The sequence below is a fragment of the Synchiropus splendidus genome, chromosome 11 (genome assembly GCF_027744825.2).
Source record: "Synchiropus splendidus isolate RoL2022-P1 chromosome 11, RoL_Sspl_1.0, whole genome shotgun sequence".
Lineage (NCBI taxonomy): Eukaryota > Metazoa > Chordata > Actinopteri > Syngnathiformes > Callionymidae > Synchiropus > Synchiropus splendidus.
In genome coordinates, this window is record NC_071344.1 from 18,137,171 (window position 1) to 18,152,213 (window position 15,043).

At 46.4% G+C, this 15,043-nt stretch overlaps 2 protein-coding genes across 2 annotated transcripts; both read left to right on the forward strand.

The window, feature by feature from the left end:
• Window positions 1-43: 43 nt before the first annotated feature.
• leprotl1 (leptin receptor overlapping transcript like 1) lies at window positions 44-5,556 on the forward strand. Its single transcript, XM_053879671.1, has 4 exons — window positions 44-314; window positions 791-866; window positions 1,740-1,926; window positions 3,147-5,556. Exons 1-4 carry the CDS (start codon window positions 299-301, stop codon window positions 3,261-3,263), a joined length of 396 nt encoding a protein of 131 aa, XP_053735646.1. The 5' UTR covers window positions 44-298; the 3' UTR covers window positions 3,264-5,556.
• Window positions 5,557-7,131: 1,575 nt separating this feature from the next.
• LOC128767636 (uncharacterized) lies at window positions 7,132-8,145 on the forward strand. The gene is made up of 2 exons (XM_053879811.1): window positions 7,132-7,298; window positions 7,560-8,145. Exons 1-2 carry the CDS (start codon window positions 7,185-7,187, stop codon window positions 7,923-7,925), a joined length of 480 nt encoding a protein of 159 aa, XP_053735786.1. The 5' UTR covers window positions 7,132-7,184; the 3' UTR covers window positions 7,926-8,145.
• Window positions 8,146-15,043: the final 6,898 nt, after the last annotated feature.

A 15,043-nucleotide genomic window follows, 5' to 3' on the forward strand; every position in this document is an offset into this window, starting at 1 on the left:
ACTCCAGTTTATAGGAATTCTGTAATCCTATGTTTTAAAGCACGTTGCGTGTGGAAAATTAAAATGGTCACGGTGTAAATTATGTACTAGTCTATTTTAACCTATCTTGTAGACACATATGATGAACGAGTGACGACAATATTAGACATATTTTGTAAAGCGTTTTAACTTGGATTGCGGATTCCTACATTCGCGGTGTGATGTGAAGGCATTAGCTCAGGCAGGGTCAGACGCAGTGAAGCCGCGGACTGTTGTCATCTGCCCGGACTGCGCGAGTCGAGCTTCGTGTTGATCAGTAATGGCCGGTATTAAAGGTAAGCGGCCGCATTCCACAAAATATCGCCTGCTGTGTTTCGCAGTTTTGTAAATGCAGCCGCGGAGGAAACGTGTTTAGACGCCGCTCGGAGCGTCGTATAACGGTAACGTGGTGAAAGTAGCCATCGGGCCACAGCAGCATTAGCTCGTCCTGCAGCTCAATTCTGTTTCATTCAGCTGGAAAGATGCTGAGATGAATGTGCAGTATCGGTAGCGACGGACCTCATCAGTCTAATCTAATCTGTTATCTACGACACAATGGAGCGAGGGGAAGCGAGCTGCTTTTCAACACAATGTGGTGATGCTAAGCTAAATTGCCGGTTAAGCTAAGCAAAGAGAAACTGGTGTTTCATATGTTCTCTCCTCCTGGGAGCAGCTGATTCATCACATGATGTCTTGAGCCACTTGGTCACGCTGTTGATGGAGGTATTTGGGCGAGCTCTCTGAACCTCATGTGTGTCTTCTCCCCCTGCAGCTCTCATCAGTTTGTCCTTTGGAGGGGCCATCGGCCTCATGTTCCTCATGCTGGGATGTGCCCTGCCTGTCTACAAGTGCGTACCATCAACCCGCAGATCCATCTCCGCTGTGCTGTCTCCAGGAAATGAGTCAAGTTGTGGCCCTTAAGAGTCCCAAAATGAGGTGTAGCAGATGTTAAGAGGCATTAGAGTTACGCGTGTGGCCACAGATTGCCCTCAGAAATGAACACCGGTGCTTCACGACAGATGAGGGTCAGTGTCCTGGTGCAGGAAGAGCTGAGCCAAAAGACAAGGCTTTCCATTTCTGCTCGCACCTGTTGTCACAAGCTTCTGAGTGGTGTGTTGGGACAAGTGGTAGGAGGCAGGTTGAGGACATTTTGGGAGGCTGCTGCTCAAGCCAGAAAAAAGGGCATCCAACCCAAAACATATTTATATTATTTTATTACTCTCAATACATCCCTAAAACGAGCAACTTTAATATGTCTTACGTGACAGAAATATGTTATGCATGCCTACACTCAATGCTTTTCATGTGACTTGCATTTCAACGGGAAATTAAAGGTTGCCGGTTCGCGTCCGGTGTGAGTCTTCTAAATGTAATGCACTATTCCATGAGCCAGTTCGAACTATTAAACTAGATAGCAAGACTATTTAGATTTTTAGATTTATCATTAATCCAATTAGGTCCTAATGAATGTTGAAAGGGGATCACGCACGCCCCGTGTTTGCCCATCTAAAGCTGAAGGTTCGAGCAGCCGTCTGTGCGGTGGAATTGATAAAGAGTAACACTTTTTCTGAACAATTTAAGAATGAGGGTGCACTTTTCTCATGCAGGGAAATAGGGCTGGTCTTGGAGGTCCACTAGGGCTGTGTCTGGAGGACACACTGGAGAGCTGGAGGAGTTTTCTGGCCCTCTCTAAGTGAACTCATGTTTTTCTTTCTCTGCAGCAAATACTGGCCTCTGTTCCTCCTCTTCTTCTACATCCTCTCCCCGGTCCCCTACTGCGTCTCGCGGCGAGTGGCGGACGACACCGACTCGGCCAGTAATGCCTGCAAAGAGCTGGCCATCTTCCTCACGACGGGCATCGTCATCTCGGCCTTTGGTCTGCCCATCATCTTTGCCAGAGCAGAAGTGGTGAGTGTGGTCAGCAACCGCTGACATCAAAAATGTTTCAGTCGGTACCACAGCATTGTGCTGTCAGCCAACTGAGTTAGATGCAACTGTACCTAGTTCGTCTTGCTTGTTTGTTTTGCTCAGTGAGTAATAATTAAGTTAGTTGACGTCAGTAGAGAACAAAAATTTGTCGACGTCAAAATCCGTGCATCGATGCGATTTGGGTCCGACTCCAACGGGCCACCGTCGCTGCGCGCGGTTCGGAAGTTGGAGAGGCGACGGGTCGTAGTGTTCAAAAGTGTGGCTTCGTTTTGTTTGCGGAGATAACGCGTCTCAAGGACGAGCAAACCCCGTCGACACCGTCGTAGAATAATGAGAGAGTGTTCCGTGTTTGGTATGTGACGCTGCACACCCTCGAGTTAACAGCTAGCATGTCGGTTAGCACGGAGCTAACTTGTTGTAAGTTGTAGTGGAGTGTCCTCAGTGTCACTCCTCCTCCTAACAATAACTGAGAACTGAACTAGGGGGCGACACTGAACACATCGTTTTAGATTACTATTCAAATATGGATGTTGATCAGATATTTTATATGGGATACATATATGTATAGTGATGATTTTAAATAGTCCTCAATGACCAATAAAGACCTCCGTTTTAAAGAACTGGAGCTGTCTGTCAACTGTTTCATGGCTTCATAAGACATGTTCCTAGATTATGTGTCATTATTTTGAAATAATTTCTTTATTTTTAATATATCTAATTTATTTAATAGTGTGTAGCGTATTGCAGTGAGATGATTTAAGCAACTTTTGGTTAAACCGAAATTCAAAATAGGTCCAAACAAAGGTAATCGTGTTTAGTTGAAAAAAAAAAAGAATAGATTAGTTGATAACGAAAATAATTCCAGCCCTAGCAATATTTGCCATTGCATATCAAAAACAGAAGATATTGGCCTGTTAAAATCATATTTTTTGTTGCCTCAAAGTGTTGATAAACCTGTAGTTTTGCATGTTTTTGCGGACATAATGAACCAATCGTTGATGGAGGTTGGTTCGGGACTTGTGAGTCGTGTGTGAGTCGTGGTGAAGGTTAGCCATGTGTTTTGGTTGTGAGGCTTAGGGTGAGAGGTTGGAGAATGGGTAGAGACACAAACGTGCGTGTGTGAGACAGTTTATCATTTGAGTGTGACTTTGCTTGGGAACTGCAACATGGTCCAACCTGCATTATGCATGTGTCGACAGATCGCCTGGGGGGCGTGTGCACTTGTGCTCACTGGCAACGTAGTCATCTTCGCCACCATCCTGGGCTTCTTCATGGTGTTCGGATCCAACGACGACTTCAGTTGGCAGCAGTGGTAAACCCGCAGGGAGAGGGAGGGAGGGAGGGAGGGAGGGAGGGGTGAGCAGTTTTTATTATTAGTTATTACGACTCGCTATTACTGTTTGGTTCTTGTTGTAGTAATTTATATGACGACCGCCCGTCCATCACACCAAACCAGTGCAATACTCTTTTGTTCTCTTTTTTTTTTTTTTTTTTTTTACCGCCTGAGGCCGGATGGATATGCTGACTTATAGCTGGGTTTCGCTGTGAATCTGTGTTTGTTGTGTCGTGAGCCGGACGACCTGTTACAAGTATCACCTCAACGTTACAGTTGAGATTCTCATCTGTCTCAGGTGAGGCGTCTCTTAAAGGTTTACAGCCACACTGAGAAGCGCCGAGTGTCTCAATCACAAGCCCTTTTATATCAGTACTGACGTCACAGAGCCATCATCTATCGATATCTGGAGCCTCTTAAACTGTCCACTCACCTCCACAGAGGCTTTGTCTCTCACCTCTTCGAGGTCCACAAACAAAACACTAAAGTTCCGTGTCAAGTTGGAGGCCACAAGGGTCCTAAATTGGCCCGCTGGCCTTGAGTTTGAGACACAAGCTCATCCCACTCCTATGTTCAATTCACACGTTTTATCCCTCCTCTTTTATTGCCTATGTATCACTATTCTTAAGTACTGCTTCAAATAGGTCAACTCAGCAGTGATCAGTTCTAACACGTACTGGTACAGCTATGAAAACAGATGGATCCCTGCATTCGATCCAATATTTGACCTGAAGGACAAAACACGAGGTTCTGTGAAGCCTGAACCACCGATATTGTTAATCACTGGCTTTAAAAAAAAGTTGCTGCTTTAAGCATTTTACTGAAAATTTTGATTTTAAGTGACTCCTGACATTTAAAGAAGTAAGTTGTTTGTTTGGGTCTGGTTTTTAAGTCTGTACTATTTAAGAGAATAAGAAAATGCAGAGATTAAAAAAACAAATTCTAATTCTTCCATGGATCTTGTTCTGAGGTTGACTCACTGGTCTGGCCATTAATGCATTAACTTGAGTGACAGCTACAGACCTGTAAGCGTCTGCAGCTCGATGATGTGCTCACCTTTCCTCGGCTCACAGTGTGGCTGCTAACAGACTTAAAAGACTCGGCATTGATGACAGACAATGTTCTCTGTGACAAACCAGGGCTTTCTGTTGTTTGTGGGTCACATGACTTTCTCAGACAGTTCCTCAAAATTCCATTGGAATTGCTAAATCTCCCAGCTGACCCGCCACTTTCTCTCCAGCCCGGTCCGGCCCGGGACTCGAGCTTTTCAGTGGGACTCCTCGGCCCAGTCTGCCTCTCGAGAAGCACATTTGCATTTTGCCGCACACCAGCAGACACCGACCTGGTTTCAGGTTCTGTTTCCAAATTTGTGTTCTGAGGTTGGGGGTCGACACCCGTTCACTGGAGGCGCTACTGAGCTGCTGCAGCTGCTGCACCTTTCATTTCTTGACGTGGATTATGTTGTTGTGATCTGATGAAGGAAACACTCATCCACCCGCTCTCTGGAAGAATCTGACATTATCACTGCTCTGTGACTGTTCTGAGAGGCCAGGCTCACAACTCCGCTCCTCATTTTGCCAATTTTAACATTCCTAAATGATGATGATGTGATGGTACCTTCCTGAGCTGTTTAACCAATTTAGTTTGGCAGAGAACTTCCTGTCTGTCGAGCAGAAGAGTTGAACTCAGGGCTACTGCCTGGTCGGAGCGAGTCTCACAGAGAGTCTTGCTTGTGTCATCGGTCAGCACTACTGATGACTCCTTCCATTACTGGATCGAATGTCACGGGACATAGAGAATCAGAGTCGTGACTCATGGGTTAATGTGCAGACTGAGGTCTGGCTAGTTTTGAGGCGGTGATAAAGTTAGTTTGTTTTTACTGGACAGGTTTAGCAGAACCAGGGCCCAACTCTCTGCTGGCTGTTACTGAGACTCATGTTTCAGCTCCAGAATGTCCAGGAGCCTAACCGGCGCCGTCTCCTTCCAGAGAGCAACCTTTTCCTATTCCGAGCAGCAGAGCGACGGCAGCTTCTCAATTTAAACTACTGACATGATACTGAGCGAGTCCACGGTCAGGGAAACACTGACCCACTGTAGTTCTTGAAATCGGAGTCCCTCATGTGAGACAGTGTCCCAACATGGCAGAGAGGGTGTTGTGTATTTATTTATGTGTGAGAGCATCAGTTCTTTTCTGTTCTGTTCGGTCCTTTGTGTCGAGGCTGAAGTCAGCACGGTGGTTTGACTTTGTTTTTCAATAAACGCCATTTTCAAACATCCTCTTTTTCCTCCTTGGTAGTGATGTCTTTTGGCCTGCACTGACTTTGACACGATATATATTATGACCACAGGCTTCAGTGGTAAATCTGAAGCGAACGTCCCCCCAAGAGGGACTAGTCTCTCTCTCTCCTGTGAATAAAAACACACGCAGACCAGGGGTGAAAGAGCCTCCCTGTGGGTGTTGTGACTCTCTGGCATGATGAGGCAGAGTAGAAGACAAATAAAACTGGATAATGCACTTTAAATTACGGAGGCCCCACAAGTCATGACGGGTCAGACCCCAACCCTGTTACTTTACTGTTCCATCTCAGATGGAACAGTAAGAATTAAACAGGACCAGACCAACCATCCATCCTCTTCTGCTTAACTGTTGCCAGGTCGCGGGGCAGCAGCTCCAGAGAGTTGAACAAGCCAGACCAGACCAGACGACAAAAAAAACAAAACAGTTTGCTTGAGGCTTATGATATAGCATCTATCATCAACTTTCAGGCTGGATGGAGAATGGTGCAGACAAAGTCAGTCTGCCTGACGGAACACGTCTTCTCGCTTTATCATTTCCACACAATAGTGTAGCACTCTCAAAAAACAGGCTGGAGTCTCTCCGCACATTCCAAATGTTTCTTTATTTTTCGTCGTCGGTACAGCGGGTAACTTATATACTGCGCACCCCGCCGCTCTTCATAAACACACCGACTCTCCCGCTCCCGTGCCCTTTTTCAATCACGAGTCTGCATTCCCCACCCTGCACCACATGACACTAGGTTGCTACAGTATCTTCAGCATATTCTCGTCCCGTAAGAAACCAGGACCGTAGCACTGTTGGGGAAGTATCTAACCACGTTTCACTTCATCCTGGACGGTGGACCCCGACTGGCTGTGGAAGAAGATGATATTCACAACAAGAGGACCAGCTCTGACGTCACATGAAAGCAGGTGGACCGCGGTCAAATTACTTGCATGTTGGATCTTCGACAGATATTCGCTCCGCCAGAGCTGATGTTGTTCAGTCTGTGTCCCCGGAAAGCGGTCGCTGATCTCGGACAAGCTAATCCAGTGTCAACATGTGTCGCTGTGTTGTGAAAACACCAGCTTAATGTTTAAACCCGCCCGCATTGGACCAGACCTCAGGTGTGGGCCGGACCAAGGACCTCAGGAGAGACGGGGAGAAGGTTCTGAGAGCAGACGGCCTCCTGACACCATCAAACATGCGCAGGTTCTTCAGAGCGCAGAGAGACGAGGACCACAGTCAGATCCAGTATCTGACGGCCAAGTGCACCTGGCTGGCCCACGACAAAGGTGAGTGCAATATAAATTGAAATGTATGTTGCAAAGGACTAATCTTTGTTTCGAGTTGATGTAATCTAAGCATTACTTGCACTGCTTCATCAGTCATCTACCGATATGACGTCACCGTTACAAACGTGCGTTCAGCTGTTAGTGTGAAAAAGAAAAAAAAGCTGTTGCTGCCGTAGTTTCCCGACTCTGTCTGTCGGTCTGCAGTGTTCAGCACCTGAGGCTGTTTGATGGTCTGTGAAGAAAAAGTTCCTGTAACCTGTTTTGACCCGTGACCCTTGCTGAATGTGTCTGCTGACTGTCCCACACAGCGACGCAGGACCGAGAGCTCCAGATGTGCAGAGACCGAGAGAGGACGCTGGCCGCTCAGCTCTCCCACCAGGAGCAGGTGAACAGGGAGCTGCAGGAGAACCAGGCCCAGCTCATCTGCAGGATTCACCGGCAGCAGGTCCGAGAGGAGCGAAAGAATACACTGATCTAAAGTGACCAAAACGCACGAGAGGATGGCTGTGTTTGAAACTAACTGTTGACAGTTCGTGTATTTTGAGAAAGTGAAAACATGAACAAAAGTAATTTTAAAATGTATTTTCTTTCACGTGACGTGGAAATGTCAAGACTAATGTCAATCTGTTGGAGGAGTAACTGTTTGATGAGAGGAGTTCAGTTGGTCATAACCATGCAACTCAACAGTTTGCACTTCACCCTGCAGGACCTGGTGGTGGCGCTGCAGCAGCGCTTGGTCCTCCTCGCGGAGGAGAGCTCGCGGGATGCGGAGCTCCTCCTGCAGGTCAGATCAGAGCTGCTGTGCCTTCAGAGCTCCGAGGTGAAGCTGGAGGGCCTGGTGGAAGAGCTGCACGAGGAGGCCCACTGCAGAGCTGCGCTGGCGCTGAGCCTCCAGGCGGAGCTGCACGAGGAGGCCCAGAGCAGACTCGCCATGACCCGGAGGGTAAAAAAAAAAAAAAAAAAACTGTTCACGGACTGTTGTCCAGCAGGTGTCAGTATTGTACCGCGCTCTGGACCTCTCGTCTCAGCGACTTCACTCTCGACTGTCCCCCAGTTTGCAAGTCCTGGATAACTGTAACGTTTGACGTGACCTCAGCAGTTGAGAGAAGTGTCACAGAGACGCAAGGCATCAAACAGGGCTTTAAATTATTATCTTAAAAAATACATTTAATAATAAAAAAATAATAATTTAGATCACAGCATGACCTGTATATGGGGAACGTTTTCAAACACTTATGACTTTATTAACATTTATGACTTTCATCAAACATGGAACTGTCTGAAAAAAGAGTAGGAGGACAAAATATAGTAAGAAAAAAATAACAAAATTAAAATTTTTAAACCCCATCTGAAACTATTTCTCAGTATTTATATTTCAAATGTTTATGATTTATTTTTCATTGTTGATTTAGCTGCAGTAATTTCACTTGATGTTATTCGTTTTAGAACATTGAATTAAAATTTGTTTAAAATAATTGTGGAAAATATGAATCACAATGCTAATAATAATGGATTATGAATAATAATTTCGATTAAACAACTGTAAAATTCTTGATTTATTTTCAAATATTTTAATCTAAGAACCACTGACATAAATATGTAGGAAACCAAATCAAAATAAATAATTAGTAAAACTAATTTGGGGAAAGAGAGAGAACAATTTTTTTTTTTTTAATTGTAAAAAATAATTCATAAAAATTAGTAGCGGCTGGAGTGAAGGGATGTTTTGTGTTGGAGGTGGGGGCCATGCAGCAGGAGAACCAGGTGAGGCTGAGGAAGCTGCAGCGGACGGCCGAGCAGTTCGAGTGGCTGTGTGGGCAGCAGCGCCTCTGGGTCCGCCTCATCAAGAGGTGGGAGCTATCTCAGGACATTTCAAATGAAATGAACTTGGATCAGAAATGAAAACTCATGAAACGTGTTAGGATAAAAAGTAATGATCCGTAGTCAGAATACCTGTGAAATTAAGTCGAGTGAAAAAAGAAAATCAAATTGTTATGTTTCTCTATCAACAGTCTTTGTCTTATTAATTACATCATTTTTATATCTAAAATTTAATATTAGGTTCAATCACCCAGCTAGAAAATGGGAAAGAAAGAAGTGTATAAAAATATTCATCTGTCCAGGTTTATGAAGCGTCTGATGGGAGAGAGAGACTTCCTGTTGCAGCAGGTCCTCAGGTTAGAAGACCGGGTGACTTCTGATGTCCACAGTTCTCTACACTCAGAGGTGCGAGGACTCACACGTGACTCACCCATTAGCTTTAGATTGTTGGGTAAAGTGTCCACCAGGGGGCTCCTTGGTGCAGAGACCACTTCCTATTGACTCGAGGGTGGTTCTCAGGTTCGGCCTCCATTCTAAAGCTCTTGTGCATCTTCATCCAGGACCGGACTGAGAGAGATGACAGTTGAAGTGTCCAGAATCCCTCCATGCTGTGACAGGACTTCTGGAGCAGCTTTAGCTGCGGCGATGGAGGGGTACGGACAGTACGGAAGCCTTCCTCAGTGTGGAGAGTTTCCTCACCACATCTGATAAACGCTTTCGCCACAGCATGAGCCTTCTCTGAACCCTGGAGGAGTTTGGGTTCCAACCTCAGGATGGGAAAACATCTTAAGTGGGTTTACTCTGTCTGTGGCAGGCAGTCAAGGGTATTAGACGTACCTGTCGGCGAGACTCCGGGAAAGCCTGCAGGACTTTTATATGAAAGTGAGATGAAGTGTCTGGTTCAGAGTCTTCAGAGTCTGAGTCGGGACAGATGTGGTCTACGGGTGCGGACGACCTGACCATCGCTGAAGCGCAGGACCTTCTGCTCCCACAAGCCTCGGGGCTGGAGCAGAGACTTGGACAGCTACATCCATCTGCCCGGAGCACTTGAACTGCCGCCAGAGTGCACTTAAAAAAAACATCCGGACTGGGCACTGGAGTCATTCCGCCTCCCGAGAAGAACTTTTGAATTGCAAAGCCATTCTGCCATCAAACACGACCACAGAGCCTCCTCCAGGAAGTGTCCTCCAATTCCTGACAGGCCCTCAGGCACCTCATTCTCTCTGTGCCGCGAAGGTGTCCACCACATCGTCCCTTTCATTCACTGAAGAAGACGGCGGATTGAGGGACAGAACATGACGACCGTTTCTCTGAAGAGCTGCGGCGCCAACAAGGACCGGCTGAGACTTTCTGGGCACTGGATTCACATCAGGCCTCTTTTTTTTCTGTCTGTCTGCCGGCTCCTCGTGGCCGGGCTCCAAGCCTAGCGGGTCGTCTTCCAAAGCAAAAGAGAGATGACTAATAATGACCGGGGGACGCTGGTTGCCAGCAGCCTCTGTGCTTCGTTCCCTGCACCTTCTCGCAGGCTCTGTGGTGCGTTTCTCAGGATCGTTTTTCTGATTGATTGCAGACGATGCCGGCTTCTCTATCTTCCGAAGAGAGGAGAGCAAATAAGCTGCATCATCAGGGAGAGGAAACACTCCGATAAGTGGTAGTCTTGATCTGGACCTCTTGGTGGGACGGGTCTTCATGTGAGTTAGAGATACAGGTAGAAAGGATGTTCGACTTCCCATGCCGCCATGACAAGTCTCCGTGACAACACCATCTAAATTGTTGCCGTCTGGTTTAATCACCTCCGTGAGTCATCCTGGCTGTCTCCCCGTCTGCTGTCGCTGGTGTCCCAAGGCAGGCACTGTTTTCCCTTCCTTTTAGCACCTTGCTCATAATAGATCCAGGTTCCCGTTCTGACTACCTCTTCATGGAAACCCAAACTGAGGTAGACTCAACTTGAAGTGTCGCCGCCACCAGCATCAACCAATCCATCATTAGAAAGGAGTCCTGGGGTTTCATTCTGTGGATCCAAAAGAAATCAATAGAATTAGGTTTCAAAATAGTACCATAAAATCCACTCTGATTCTGACAAGTTTCTCACTAGTGGGTCAAACACCGGCGCTATCTAGTGACATCACTGGTGGCACCAAACAGTGGTGCATTGGATGTAGCAGCAATATCAGCCAATAATGAGGGGTTTGTTATTGAGGAAGAAGAGCAGGATCATCTAAACCAAGGACTTGTTTTGAGTCCAACCACTCAGACTATTGTGAGAGGATGAAGTGTCTGAACGGATCAGAGATGGACGGCTACACTGAACGCTGATGTAAATGGAATGTAAAACTCTCTTCAGGAGGGTCAACAGTACGAAACAGTGGGGCTGACTGGATCTTCTACTGGCCGGCATTGAGGCCTCCTCACCCATGTTTCTGACAGCTTCTCTGCTGTTTTGATAGCTTGCTATCATCGCTTTACATTTGTTTACGTTGGAAAACCCTGGGCAGTTTCCAAGCCAGTTTGAGGCAAACTTTCAGGGCAAAACCATCCTGCCTCTGGAAAGACACCCCAGTGATCTGACCTTGGGAGAGTGAAAGCAAATAGAAGATTGTTCAGAGAATCTCAGAAAAGTGGAGTTTGGAAAACAAGGTTTCACATCAGGAATCTTCTGCGATCACGCTACCGAAACCTCCAAATGCCTTGAAGTCTCCGGGAACTTCAGAGAGGAACCGCAGCAGAGTCTCGCCACTTCATCAGCTGTGCCTCCTGTTGATGGTTACAGTCACACGGGAACAATTAACTTTGTTTTTTTTACGGAAACTTGAAGAACACTTCCTGCTTTTTATTCTAGGAAACAGCTTCATTGTTACCTGGTAATGAGGTTTCTCTTCGGACACTTTCTGACTTCCAGTTCAGACCGCGACACCAGATCCCAGTGGAGCCCGCGAGGTTCCACTGTAGACCACAAACAGGGACCAGTTGCGCTGGTCCAATTAGTGGCACTGATCATGTAAACAGAGTGGCTCTGAGGATACTGCAATCAGCCTTTACATTACGACCACATGCCAGCAATGCTAAGGTCCCTGATGCTGCCAATGTAGGAGGTCTTTCAGGGCAGCAGTGGCTGTGGATCACGTGGGCGTCAAAGGTTTCCTGGCAAAAGTGTGTCACAGTCATCGGGTTTCACGAACCAAAGTCTTGTTTCAACTGAAGGCTTCTGAGATGGAAGCAAACGTTTGAACCGCATGCTGGCTGGAACCGTCACAGACTGATTGGAAACTGGTTTGGAAACTGCAAACTAGCACGTGGACCGGAGGGAACAGGAAGTTGGGATGCGTCGAAAGGAGTGGTGTGGTGGTGAGTGGCACCTGAGAATTCTCTGAATCCTGGCTAGGCTGAAGACAGGGGCCAGGATAGCTTCCTCTGGACTGAAATGGGCCTTCCCCTTGACCGGGTGCCAAATGTAGATGGACCCCAGGAATGGAGGGATCTGCATAAACTGGTGTTTACAGTCTACATTGTTTTGAAGGTCCAAAGGAATATAACAAAGGTGGTCATAATGTTGAATGTGGTCCTCACATGATCGTCTTGTCTTCCTCAGGAGCAGAGTCCCATCAGAGTTGACGGCGCCTCCTCAGTGGTCCCGAACGTGGATCACTGAAGCAAATCCCAAAGCCTTGTTCTGATCTGTGGACGGCCCAATAAAGTGTTCCCACACCGCTGTGTTGTGGCTGTGCCGCACATGTTCTCTGGAGCTTGTAATCATCTGCAGCAAACAACATAAAAAAACAAAAAAGCACCTGAGTGTTCGTCTGTTGTTCCGCCAGATGAGCTGCAGCTGGAGACCGAACCAAAGTGTCGTCTCACGTCGTCTAATTACCGCTCGAGATGTGCCACATTTCCTTCACCGTGACATCGCTGGCTGACTCAGCAAACCCAGGAAGTTTAGCTTTTAACGCTCCGGGCGACTCCAGCTGCCGATAATGACAGAGAAGAAAGTGAGTTGCTTCTTCGTGAGTCCGTCTGAACTCACACCCTTTATTAAATCAGCTCTTCATGTCCTTAACTGACGAAAAACGTTGAAACATTCTGTGTAGTTTAGTTGTTATGCTGTGCTTTTCCAAGTCTTCGGGGCACTCAGGGTTTCCTCCCAGAAACTCATACAGAGGTTCATTGTTGAATGCATGATGTGTAGGTGTGTGTGTCTGCCTTGTATAGCCATACTTGTGAGGACCTTTTGCTTTGTGGGGACCTTTTGGCTGGACCCCACAAGGTTAAGCCACAATTTGAGGATGAAGACTTGAAAATCACTGGGTTCCAGTTTGGTTCCGAGTCCTGGTTCAGGTGAGCCATGTGTTTTGGATGGTTCGGTTTAGAGGGAGAGACTGGGGAAAGGGTTATGGCAAGGAGAGGTCCCCATAAGAATAGAGAGAGACAAATGTGTGTGACCTGTAATGGTCTGCAGTCCTGTCCAGTGTGTCCCCTGCCTTTCATGCGTCACAGCGAGGACAGACCCCATCCTCTCATGACCCTGTAAAAAGTGAATACCAGGAAGCGAACAACTTCTGCTTTTTTGTTATTTACTTTTTTCTTTTCAGTGGCAAAAAAACATGTTTTCACTTAAATATTAGTCGTTTAAATACCAACATGATCAACACAAAGTGAAAATGCTGCTGCAGCTTTTATTTTTGAATAAGTAATTAAGTTTATTCAAGGTTTCGGAAGAGATTTATTTCTTTATTTCTGGATCAGAAACAAAACAACTACAGAGAAATATAACGGTAAGTGGGGAGCTTTTTCTGTTTGAGAGAATCTTAAAGAAATGGGACTGTAAAGTTAATAACAATATATATAAAATAATGATTAGAATATATGCATCGGACTGACAAAGTCAAGGAATATTGATTCATATTCACATTCCTAAATTGAAATTAGTTTGAAAGAACAACAAGAAGATGGAAATATGTTGAGAAGTGGAAAATACAAACATGAAAGACATGAAAATGAATGTAAAATGTAGTAAAAATGTATCATTTAAAAGTCCCTATAGTCCCTAGACATAAACTGAGGTTCTCCTCTGAGTCTCTCCTGGATGACTGAGCTTCTCCCATTCACAGAGTCCTGAGAAAGAAACTCTGTAGGTCACTCCAGAGCTGGTGACCACAGGGGAGAGTGGAGAGCTCTGTCCTCTGGCTCAGCTCTTTCTTACAGCATAACTGAAGACATCTCCAACTCCTCCACCTGGAGAAGATCTCACCTCCAACCTGGACCAAACATTCCATGCTGTTCTCCCTCTCTGAGGAGCTGATGACTGGAAAGTAGCAGTAGTAGTAGTAGGGCTGAATATTTCCTACGTAGCTGTAAGTCACATACAGAGGACCTGACTTTCTGGTGACACCTTTACAACCAGAAATGAAATAGCTGAGTCATGTTGCGGTGTTTACCTCTTCGGCCTCAGTGTTTTCTGAGTTTAGGACTCCAGATTGAAGAGGATGTTTCCACTCTCTCTGAGTAAGAAAAAGGAAACCACTCGGTCACATTTTTGTTATAAAACAGAGCGGAACGATGCGGTTTCTCGTCCGACACTGTTTGGAAGTGGATGTAAATGTTTAGCAGCGATGTGAGTAAACACGCACCAGCGCTAGGTGTTGGGTTTAGCGAAAGGTCTGAGTCAGCGGCACGTGACCCGAGCTGCAGATGAAGAAACATTGACATCAGAGTTGGAGAAATCCTCCTCGTAAACAGCCCAGACGAGAGGCGGACGGCTCGGGAGGGAGGGAGGTCACGGTGCTGACTTGGCGAGGAAGTGGGGCGCGAATCGAAGGCTTGCCAGAGAACCCGCAGCGTGCCGTGAGAAATTAATAAAGAGGATTAGAGCTGACCCAGAGTGATGTGTCATCGCGTGGCCCGTGTTCGACCTCACCAGGAAGGCGGCCTCGAGCAGGTCGTGAATTAAACGGCGAGCACGTCGACTTGTGCTCCTCAGCTCAGCGAGGCGCCAACAGCCGCTCCACACACCTAATAATGAGTCATCATTTGACGTCCCACCAGGATTAGTTCACTGTTTTACCTTTTTTGGTTTCACTGAATCAGGTTGTCGACGTCCAGTCATCCACACCTTCCAAGTTACCGACTCTTTTGTCAGCAGGTCCAAGTGAAGAACTGGAAGTGGAAGTTATTATTGTACAGTGACTGGGAGGCTCACTATCTACAGCCTGGAGGCTCCGGGTGTCTCATCTGGAACGGAGAACGCTGGGCTCCTGTGGGAACACTAAAAAGACAAAGTGACTATTTGCAATATCAAAGTACTAAAAACCAATCCTCTGCTCCAAATATATTCCTCCGATTTCCTCTCCACCTTCCAAGAGAGACGTCATGTGT

Bases quoted from the DNA above. Each gene is read 5' to 3' on its own strand.
- leprotl1 (XM_053879671.1), top strand. The intron at 867-1,739 runs GTGCGTACCATC...CTTTCTCTGCAG, and splicing joins TGTGCCCTGCCTGTCTACAA to CAAATACTGGCCTCTGTTCC. The intron at 1,927-3,146 runs GTGAGTGTGGTC...ATGTGTCGACAG, and splicing joins TCTTTGCCAGAGCAGAAGTG to ATCGCCTGGGGGGCGTGTGC.
- LOC128767636 (XM_053879811.1), top strand. From the start codon at position 7,185: ATGTGCAGAGACCGAGAGAGGACGCTGGCCGCTCAGCTCTCCCACCAG. The intron at 7,299-7,559 runs GTCCGAGAGGAG...TTCACCCTGCAG, and splicing joins GCAGGATTCACCGGCAGCAG to GACCTGGTGGTGGCGCTGCA.